The 11,582-nt window shown below is 42.7% G+C and overlaps 1 protein-coding gene across 1 annotated transcript; it reads right to left on the bottom strand.

Annotated features, from left to right (window-relative positions):
* Positions 1–1,019: 1,019 nt before the first annotated feature.
* On the bottom strand, positions 1,020–2,117 carry LOC543210 (alpha/beta-gliadin A-II-like). The gene has a single exon (NM_001405705.1). It carries the CDS (start codon positions 2,055–2,057, stop codon positions 1,182–1,184), a length of 876 nt encoding a protein of 291 aa, NP_001392634.1. The 5' UTR covers positions 2,058–2,117; the 3' UTR covers positions 1,020–1,181.
* Between the last annotated feature and the right edge of the window lie 9,465 nt (positions 2,118–11,582).

Raw genomic sequence — 11,582 nt, 5'->3', positions numbered from 1 at the left:
TGCTTTTATTTGTTTTGTCTTTCCTTTTATGTTTTATCCTATTTTTTAATTTACTTTAATTTTGTAAATTATATAATTAGCATCTAAATTTTTTCTACTAAATATACCACTGCCACCAAAAGTTTGGTACCCAATTAATTTAGTTAGAACATTTTTACTATTTTAAAAGCATTTAAATAATAGTTTAAGCCACTGTTTTATTCCTTTTAGAGTATTTAAACATTTTATAAAAGTGTGGTTTCTCCACCATAATTACTTATGCATTATTTTTCACCTCTCGAAGATTTTAGTTTTAATGTTTGAAACTTTTGATGTTTGCCTTTATTTTAAATTTGGATTTGAATGGGATTGAATCATTGTGAGGTTAACAACAGTAATCGTGGTGACGTGACATCATTAGCAGGGAACTACCATAGCATAACTAACCGGGCGTTACAAAAGCTAACCCTCAAACCGCTCACAACCATCTGGACATGTTTTGCCATCCAATACGGTCCTATATCGGCCCGCAGGCCAGTCTGGATGTGCATTTTCCTGTAAACCAAAAACAAACTACGAGGCTTTGTGGGCGTCTGGACCGCTGCCACGGCCGCTTCTTACTCCCTTGACCCACCAAAAACACCTCTCCCGTGCCCGCACCCCTTCACATGAGAAGCTGTTAGGTACTAGTGCTCCAGAGCACCGGTACCTCATTCATGCCGATTTGGAGTAGCCACGATGAATATACTCATGTTGAGGAGAAGTACCAGCCACAAAAATCAATGTAATTGATTGACGAATTGAATGCTTCTCAGCAAATAATTGATCAAGGGCAAGCCAAGGATGTGGATAGTCCTTACTACTTTAATAATACTCCATTTGAAAGTCCAAGGAAATACTTCAATTTAATTCAAATTTCAGACTCATTTTGTTATCTTTAGATTAATGCAACATAAATATCTACTTAATGCATAATATATATAATTAGGGGTGAACTTGTGAATGGGCACATGAGTGGAACTCAAACAAACAATCATATGTAGACAAGACCTGTGTTTGTCTTTTATTCCCAAGTTTGAACTAGTATAGTTCAGGTTCTTACATGATAGTGCATGTCACTTTATTTTTTCACCGCTACAACGACCAAACCATGGACTAAGAAAACGGTGTATCATATATCTACTACTAGAGTTCTTCTCTTCTCAGTTAGTACCGAAGATGCCAAATGGAGCAATGGTGCAATATGGAGGGATATACACATTGCACATTGCAGGTAGCGTCTGTAGCGCTAGGTTCCTTATTGCCTCAAACTGGGGCAGTTGTTGAGGCTGGAAAGAGCCCTGGGCCTGTGGGTTTTGCTGAGATGGTTGGAAGAAGCCCTGGCCTGATGGATATTGTTGCTGAGGCTGTTGGAAGGAGACTTGGCTCAACGGTTGTTGTTGTTGTTGTTGTTGTTGTTGTTGGTGGTGGTGGTGTTGTTGATGCAGAATAATAGCATGAACAACATTGTGGATGGCTTGGCACCGCGACTGCTCGGGGATCTGCCACAGCTGCTGACAACACAATTGTTGCACCAGCTGGTAAGTACTTTCTTGCAAAACTTGTGAGCTTCCATGCGCTATGTTGTGTTGTTGCAATACAACATCCCTGCATGGAATCAGTTGTTGTTGCAAAATTTGTTGTAGGATTTGTTGTTGTTGTTGTTGTTGTTGCTGCTGCTGCTGCTGCTGCTGCGAAATTGGTTGTTGTGGTTGCGAATACTGTGGTTGCGGCTGTGGATATGGTTGTTGTGGTCGAAATGGTTGCGGCTGCGGATATGGTAGTTGCGGCTGTGGAAATGGTTGCAGCTGCAGATATGGTTGTTGTGATGGAAATGGTTGCGGCTGCGGATATGGCTGTTGTGGTGGAAATGGTTGTTGCTGCCCTGGAAATTGTTGTTCTTGTACCAATGGAACTTGCTCTTGTGGCTGTTGCTGAGATGGATTTTGTAGCTGCAATTGTGGCACTGGAACTCTAACTGCAGTTGTGGCGGTGGTCGCCACAATAGCAAGGAGGGCAAGGATGAGAAAGGTCTTCATGGTGGATTTGTATTGAGCACTGCTTGCTTGGCTTAAATGATGCGCTCTACTTATGAGAATGATGGATGAGGAAGGATGATCGTCATGCTACGGGCCTATTTATAGCTGCCATGGCATGATCTCTTTCACAATTGGCATTTGCTTGTGTGGAAGTGTTTGGATGCTTCTCAAAATCAAAATTTGGCATGTTGTGTTCGGTGGCACTACTTACAAGTGTATTCTTGGACTGGTCATTAAAGTTCCTTGTTGTTGCACTATTATTCCACAACCAAAAAGGTGTGATAACACACATGACTCATCTTATTCACTTTACAGCTCAAACACTAATCTAGATTGCCTATTTTTCTGAAACTAAGTTTGTAATTTTCTGCAAATTGTTACGCATAAACTAGATAAGCATGGCTAGCACAGAACTTAGTTTGTAATCTTGTGTGGCCTGTTAAGGTAGATAAGACTAGTAATATAACTTGCTTTAGTAGGCCATGACTCATCAAATTCCTTTTACATGTCAAGTGTTGTAGTGTTCTAGAGGTTATTAGCAAACATAAATTTTGTAATGTTCTACAAGTTGTTACATGTAAACTAGATAAGCTTGACTTGCACACAAACAAGGTTTTAATCATGTGTGACCTGTTAAGATGGATTAGACTAGTAATGTGCCTTTGATAGACCATGACTCATCAAATTGCTTTTACTTGTCTTAAGTGTTGTATATGTTGTAGAAGTTATTAACACTTATCAGCTTAGTATGGCTTGCAATGTGTGTGCATGCCAAGGTACGTTCTAGCTTCTATTCGTTTGTAGATCTTATTTTGATTTACGCAAATCGTATAAATGATCATCTACGATAAAGCTTGCGAGTGCAGCTGTAACAATGTTGGCAGGGTCGGAGGGAGCTTGTGGCATGCCATGAGTTCTTATGACAACCGTTCATCATGTGTGAAAAGATAGGCGTTATGTTTTTCATGCGTGCTAAAAAGATGTTTTTAAATACAAATTATATTTTGATTAGCAAAGTTCTCAGAAAAGTTGACATGACCTCTACTCATTATTTATCTTTTGGATCAAATTCAAATAATAATAAAATAAATGGATGTGATTCCATCATGGCCATTTCAAATATATTTGAAAGTAAATCCAAACATTATCCTCAGATTACAGTATAAATTACACGTCAACTGTTTGAGATAAAAATATAAATGATCTATTATATTATTAAAAGAAGAAAAATGAGTTAAAAAGAATGGATGTGATTTGCTTGAATGAATGTGTATGCATGTCTCCTTATCCCGCAAGTTTCCAGAAAAACAACGCTAGGCTCACTCTATTGGAATCAGTCGGATCACAATAAAGCATATGTAAGAGGAAAGCTGGAGTCCGAACCTAACATATAAACGTGTCTTTCCTTATAACTTGTTATAAGTGCTTTTTATGATTAAAAAACACAATGGATTCATAAACTCTAAGGCATCTCCAACGTCGACCCTCAATTAAACCGTCCACAACCATCCGGACCACATGGTCCGGACGTGTTGTGCCATCCAATGCGGGCCTGTATTGGTCCATCAAACGGTCCGGACGTACTTTCTCCCGTAAACCGGAGACAAACATGGAGGGGGGGCTTTCCAGGCGTTCGGACAACACCCATGACCTCTTCTCACCACCCGTGCCCACCCAAACCATGCACGCGTTCCCGCTCTGCGCCAGCTGCCCGCATTCATGCGCTGCAGAGCGGACGCGACCTCTCACTACCTCCGCAATGGAAGCAGCACGCCGGCCGAGGGCGCTGCCCGCTGCACGCCGGCTAAACACGCATCCTCACCTCATTCCTGCAGACTGCCCGCCTTCCACCATTAAACCCGCGTGTGTGCCAGGATAATTACTCCGGCCACATGTTCGTTCGCGAGCCAGTTGGCATTGAACAGAACGCCGGTTGGCTCCTCTCGTGTCCCCTCGCTATTTAAACAATGTCAGATGTTGGGCAAGAAGCGCATCACACGTCCACTCATCATTTTCCTCCTTGAACAGTTTTCTCCATGACATCTGACGAGCAGGAAGAAGAGTTGGCTGGCATAAAAAATGGCTAGGTGGCCCGTAAAGCCCGCCGGTCACGAGCCGAGGAGTGGCAAGTTGCTCCAGGTCGGCACTGGGAGGGACCACGGTGGCGCGGGCATCATGGCTGCCATTGACGGTGCCATGTTGTACCGCCCCTCTCGTGCATGTGACCGAGTCATCCGATGTCAACGCGAGCGTAACCGCGTCCTTCCTACAGAGAAAGAAGCGGGCTGCACGGACATCGACGAGGTGGTGTCCAACACGTCCGCGCTCGCTGCCATCATTGAGGAGGCGCTGCCGCTTGGGTCCCATGAATGCCACACCAGGTGACACCAGCGTACACAGTCGGTGTCTTGCCCTCTGACAGGCCACCGCCGTTCCCCCAACCCAAAACCAACTCTAATTCGTGTAGCGTAGGGACCCTTCCCCATCGGCAGAAGCATCAACTGGTTGTTCCACTCCGATGAGCGGTAGGAGGCGAGCCGCTCTTTGCGCTGAAGCATATACCTCTAGGGCTCACAGCTGCCGAACATGGGGACGACATTGGAGATCTGCTGCGGCCGGCAGTAGACTAGTCAAGGGTATCCATGTTGCCGGAGTGGATATTCGCCGGCACCGGCTGTAGAGTTTTTAGTAAAAAAAAAATGTCCAAAATGTAAACATTTTTGTCCGGTTTGTATGAAATCCACTGTGTTTGCATGAATTTCATCCTATTTTTTAAGTGTTTTAAATATATGCGGACATTGTTGGATGGCCAATTCCTGTATCCGTGTCCGCGGACTGATCCCCTATTCGTGGACGAACGCGGGAGGAAATTTACTGGTCGCTGTTGAAGATGCCCTAATCAAAGGCATTTTCTCCAAGCGTACTAACAAATAACACATAAGTAGTATCAAAGACAGGCCATGCAGCAGTATAGGATCAAACCGACAAACAGTAACAATACTCTAATGCAAGCAGTAGAGGAAAGAGTAGGCGATATCGGGATGATCAAGGGGGTTTGCTTGCCTGGAAGCTCTGCTGACAAGGAGGGGTCATGGACACCGTAATCGACCGGGGCAGCACCGGCGTCAGTCTCGTAGTCTACCGGAGAGAAGAGGAGCAAGAAACAATGAATACAATGCAAACAGATGCATGACGATGCATGACATTACAATAAGTGGTGCTAGGTATGCCTCACGCGGTACTAGGTGCTACTAGTGAAGGGGAAACATCCGGAAAAGTATTCCCGGTGTTTGACATTTTCGGACAGTCGAACCGGAGGGGGGTGGTTGCATGTTCGCTATGCTAGGGACGTGTGGCAGAAGAACGGACTGTGTATTAGGATTCGTCTCATTTTTTGAGCAACTTCCATGTATAAAGTAATTTCATCCGAGTTACGGATAATTTTTTTTAATTTTAAAAGTTTCAATCATTTTTTTGAAATTATTCTAATTTATTTTAAAACAAATATTGTAAATGCAAAATGCTAGGTGTACTCAGAAAGGTACCCAGGAGAACAGCACAGAGGCTGACTGGTGGGGCCCTCTGGTCAACTATCCGGTCAACATTTGACTGGACCGTTGACTGGTCAAATGTTCAGTGGGGCCCATATGTCATAGACTTGAAGTTAATAGATTTTAATTAAATTAGTTTAATTAATAGGGGACCCACATGTCATACACTAATGTTAATTTAAGAGTTTAAATTTATTAAATGGTTAATTAGGGGATGTGGGTCTTGGTGTCAGCAGGTCAGTGGGGGTTCATTAGCGAGGGGGGGGGTAGGCCGTTTAGGCCGGCGGTTAAACGCGAGCAGCGGCGAAGCCAACCGGGAGCTTCGGCGCTGGCAGAGCAGCGGGAAGCGGCAGCGGCCACAGCGCAGTAGTAGCGTAGTAGCAGAGCGGTGGCGAGGCGCGGGGGGGGGGGGGGCGCGGCAGCGAGCAGCGGGATAGGGGCAGACGGCGCCCCCGAAAGAGGGCGCCAGGGAGCATGGGGACCGCGGCGAGCGCGGGACGAAGGCGGGGTGGATAAGGGGATCACGGCGCAGGCGCGGCTAGGGTCATGCGCACGCAAGCATGCAGGAGAGGGCGCGGACCGGGGCTGGCGCGGTGGTGGGCGAGCGCGCGGCGAGGGGCACGGCGGGCGACGCTGTGAACGCGGTGGAAAGAGGAGGAGGGAAACGGGGGCGGCTCACAGCGTTGCCGAGAAGGGGGTCGTCATGGCTTGAGGCGAGGCGGGGAGGGATACGAGGAGGCGACGCGAGGTCCGGTGACGGCGAGGTCTTCGGGCGGCGGTGTTGGCGCACGGCGTCGGTGAAGGGGGGCGTCGGGCGCATTGCCCCTTCCCGATCCAGATTGGGTCAGGGAAGAGGAGCGAGAGAGGAGGCGAGCCGGAGACGGGCGGCAGGGAGGAGGCCCGGCGACTCCGGCGGGCGATGGGCGAGCGGGCGATCCGGAGACGGCGACGGGGTTGATGGGGGCGATCCCCTCCCCGATCCAGATGGGATCGACAGGTGGGGAGGCTGACGACGGGGTGTGGGGGAAGTGGGGCGATCGGGCCAGGGTTCGATGGGGAGTGGGGGGTTAAGGGAGGCGGCTGGGCCGGCCTAGCTAGCCCAGTGGCCAGTTAGGCCGAGGCCCAGCGAGGGGTTGCCCCCTTTTGCTTTTATTTATTTTGTCTTTCCTTTTATGTTTTATCCTATTTTTCAATTTACTTTAATTTTGTAAATTATATAATTAGCATCTAAATTAGTTCTACTAAATATACCACTGCCACCAAAAGTTTGGTACCCAATTAATTTAGTTAGAACATTTTTACTATTTTAAAAGGATTTAAATAATAGTTTAAGCCACTGTTTATTCTTTTACAGTATTTAAACATTTTATAAAAGTGTGGTTTCTCCACCATAATTACTTATGCATTATTTTCCACCTCTCGAAGATTTAAGTTTTAATGTTTGGAAATTTTGATGTTTGCCTTTATTTTAAATTTGAATTTGAATGGGATTGAATCATTGTGAGGTTAACAATAGTAATCGTGGTTACGTGACATCATTAGCAGGGAATTACAATAGCATAACTAACCGGGCGTTACAAAAGCTAACCCTCAAACCGCTCGCAACCATCCGGACATGTTTTGCCATCCAATACGGTCCTATATCGGCCCGCAGGCCGGTCTGGATGTGCATTTTCCTGTAAACGAAAAACAAACTACGGGGCTTTGTGGGTGTCTGCACCGCTGCCACGGCCGCTTCTTACTCCCCTGGCCCACCAAAAACACCTCTCCCGTGCCCGCACCCCTTCACATGAGAAGCTGTTAGGTACTAGTGCTCCAGAGCACCGGTACCTCATTCATGCCGATTTGGAGTAGCCGCGATGAATATACTCATGTTGAGGAGAAGTACCGGCTGCAAAAATCAATGTAATTGATTGACGAATTGAATGCTTCTCTGGAAATAATTGATCAAGGGCAAGCCAAGGATGAGGATAGTCCTTACTACTTTAATAATACTCCATTTGAAAGTCCAAGGAAATACTTCAATTTAATTCAAATTTCAGACTCATTTTGTTATCTTTAGATTAATGCAACATAAATATCTACTTAATGCATAATATATATAATTAGGGGTGAACTTGTGAATGGGCACATGAGTGGAACTCAAACAAACAATCATATGTAGACAAGACCTGTGTTTGTCTTTTATTCCCAAGTTTGAACTAGTATAGTTCGGGTTCTTACATGATAGTGCATGTCACTTTATTTTTTCACCGCTACAACGACCAAACCATGGACTAAGAAAACGGTGTATCATATATCTACTACTAGAGTTCTTCTCTTCTCAGTTAGTACCAAAGATGCCAAATGGAGCAATGGTGCAATATGGAGGGATATAGACATCGCACATTGCAAGTAGCGTCTGTAGCGCTAGGTTCCTTATTTCCTCAAACTGGGGCAGTTGTTGAGGCTGGAAAGAGCCCTGGGCCTGTGGGTTTTGCTGAGATGGCTGGAAGGAGCCCTGGCCTGATGGATATTGTTGCTGAGGCTGCTGGAAGGAGACCTGGCTCAACGGTTGTTGTTGTTGTTGTTGTTCAGGCCCAGCGCATCTCTAGGCAATTATATGTTGTTCTGTGTTCGATCAACTTGCATCAGTCTCTGCTCCTCGGTGTGAAAAAGGGGAAGTGTAGAAGTAGTGGGGATTGCAGCTGACTAAAATCCATGTAGCATTTGTGTTGGGTACATCGAAATGAGGATCAGGAGAATTCCGATGATTCTGATGTGGAAATGGATGATGTCATACCTCTGGAGTACTCTGAAAGGTGCTCTTTTATATTTGGTTCCTTAGTCATGGCATCATGAGGTTCCTTTCTTCGGCCAATCTGAAGCACTTAATTCTACTTTGTCTTTCCTTTTGAATTAAATGTTATATATCCTTGTTAGACGTATCATTGCCTATGATGGTTCTGAACTCAAATAACATAGTATATGTAGTTTGATTGATGTGATACTGATAGATCCTAATGAACTCAAACAATACAACATACGCCCATATTGATGTACATAAGTGATACTGATGACCAAACATGACAACCGAACTGCCCAGACAAAATAAGTGTGCATAGGCCCGCCTCAGGTGGCGCCCCAGCCTCTAGTATGGTGTATGCTACACCGAATGGAGTACCAACCGTTGTTCATGGCGGCGTCTATGCGGTTGGAGCAAGTGGCCAGGGAGATATTTACTCAACATGGATGGCAGCATAATCTCCAGATCGCTCCACCACCTCCTTCGACAGAGGCATAGTGTCGGTACTATATGACTCACTGTTGTCGATATGTCGATTTTCTTATCTTATTTTTGTCAGACTTCTGCTTTTGGCTGTGTGCATCTTAGTTATGCATAGACCGGGTGTGGCTCATTATGTTTTGTATCCGCTTGATGCTATATTTTGAGTTAATAAAAACACCCATTATTAAAAAAATCTTTGACTAGGAGCATGTAGTGGAACGAGAGAGATAAGAAAAATTATGGTTGTACAATTGAAAATAATATATGAATAAATTTGAAACAATAATAATAATATAAAAGCATATGCATAGGCATTATTTTCTTTTACGGGAAAACATTGGTGTTCAGTATCAGACAATACAAACTTTCCACCATGAAATGTAACTTTTGGGGGGGGGGGGGGGGGGGGACAGATGCATAAATCTAAATGTGTAATGACAGATATTTTTTGTAAAAAAAACTACAACATGTGGGGAGGGGGGGGGGGGGGGGGGCAGATACATAAATCTCCCGCTTGGGCCGGCCCATGCAGTAGGGACCTCCTATACTGCGCTCTAGGCGCTGGCAGAAGATACAGTGCGCCCGTTTGGGCCGGCCCATGTTCGGTCGGCCTATTCTTTAACTTTGTTTTCTATTATTCCTTTCTCTTTTCTGTTTTTGATTTTTCTACTTTAAATAATTTAGGATTTCACAAAAATTCGAAAATTAAAAATATTGTGTATTGAAAAAAATGTTTCATAAATCATAAAATGTTTCTGGGTTAAAAAAATGTCCACGATTTTGTAAAAAACAATTTGCTTCTTTGGTAAATAATCATGTTCATGATTTTTTAAAAAGGTTTGTGCACTAAAAATTGTTAACGAAATTGAACAAAATTTCACCAATTGAAAAAATGTTCATGAAGGGAAAAATATCCTAAAAATTGAAAAACTGCTCATGACTTACAAACTAGTTTATTCATTCATACAACGTTCACAGATTCAAAAAAATGGTCATGTATTTCAAAAAATGTTCGTTAAGTTAAAAAAATGTTCGTTAACTAAAAAAATATTTATGAATTTCCCAAGTTATTCCACCAATTTTCATAAAAATGTTCGTCCATTAAAGGAAATTGTCTGTTTATCCAGTCAAATACTTCTTCGTTAGTTGGTAGAACCCATGCCAATATCATATTAAATCTCTCTCATCCAATAAGAGTTTCCGAGAGTTACTATATTCAAATTCTCTCATTTCCAAAGCTCCACAAGGAAAAAAGAGTACCTAATAATAGTAAAGGGGCTATTGTGCTTCTGGTGGTACGTCATGGAATTACCTCTAAAGTTGCAAAATATTACCCACCAATGCCACTTATAAGTCTTTTTAGACAAATTCCGAAGCTTTTTATTATATCGTCATAACGTTTACATGGACGAAAGAAAGTCCATCTGGTTGTCCGAGCCATACATGGCGGCGAGCTGGAAGGGATAGCGCATGCTTCATGAGTTCAATGCCACATATAAGTGATACAAAAAATTCACACAGGGGAATTCCCCCATCTGGGCCGGCCCTGCAGTTGGGACCTCCTATAATGCTCTCTGCACGCTGGGAGAAGAAGCTACACGTATGTTTGGGCCGGCCCATTTCAGGCTGGCCTGTTTCTTTGATTTTGTTTTCTATTTTCATTTTTCTTTCCTGTTTTCGTTCTTTTCTACAATAAATAGTTTGGGATTTCAAAAAAGTTTCGAAAATTAAAAAAATGAGTATTTTGACATAAAATTTTCATAAATCATAAAATGTTAGTGGATTTAAAATATGGTCGCTGTTTTGTAAAAAACAATTGCTTACACAATAAATGTTCAAAATTTTAAAAACAATTTTTTGGGAAATCAAATAAAATTCATGATTTTTTAAAAAGTTTTTCTATCAAAAATTGTTAATGAAATTGAAAAAAATAGCCAATTCAAAAAGTGTTCATGAATGGAGAAATATCCTAAAATTCAAAAACTATTTCGTGACTTACAACATAGTTTAGTCATTCAGAAAATGTCCACTGATTCAAAAAATGATCATGTATTTCAAAAACTGTTAGTTAAATCAAAAAATGTTTGTGAATTTCGAAAATTGTTCCATCAATTTCCATAAAAATGTTCCTCGATTAAAGAAAATTGTTTATAAAGATGTTCGGAATCTTTAAAAAGTGTTTGCAAATAGTATAAAATGTTCATCAATTCCAAAAATGTTCTTGATTTTAGAAATGTTCGGAAATTTGTATAAGTGTTCATGAATTTGAAAAATGTTCACGATTTCAAATATGTGTAATAATTTTAAAACATGTTCGTGATTTCAAAAATTATTCATGATTACACGAAATTGAGAGTGATAGGGGTGTCTTGGTGATGCAACAAAATATGGTCATGGTCATTGGAGATTTTGATTTTATTTCTCCCGTTACAACGCACGGACACTTTTGCTAATAATAATAAAGGGGCTATTTCTTCTTATGGCACGTCGTACAAATTACCCACAAATGTCACGTATAAGTTTTTTTTTTGAGGGGAAAGCCAAATTTTATTCATCAAAGACCACAATGGGTGGGATACAACTCGGGTCATGGGGCTGACCTAACCAGAGGTGGCGCCCCGGACCGATATTAAGCGAATATTTGTCTAGTCTATGTGCTTCGACATTAACAGCACGGCCTTCAAAAGAAAAATTACAATGAAATAG

This window comes from Triticum aestivum, chromosome 6D (genome assembly GCF_018294505.1).
Source record: "Triticum aestivum cultivar Chinese Spring chromosome 6D, IWGSC CS RefSeq v2.1, whole genome shotgun sequence".
Classification (NCBI taxonomy): Eukaryota; Viridiplantae; Streptophyta; class Magnoliopsida; order Poales; family Poaceae; genus Triticum; species Triticum aestivum.
Note: the sequence above shows the minus strand (reverse complement) of the source record. Positions and strands in the feature narration are given on the sequence as shown.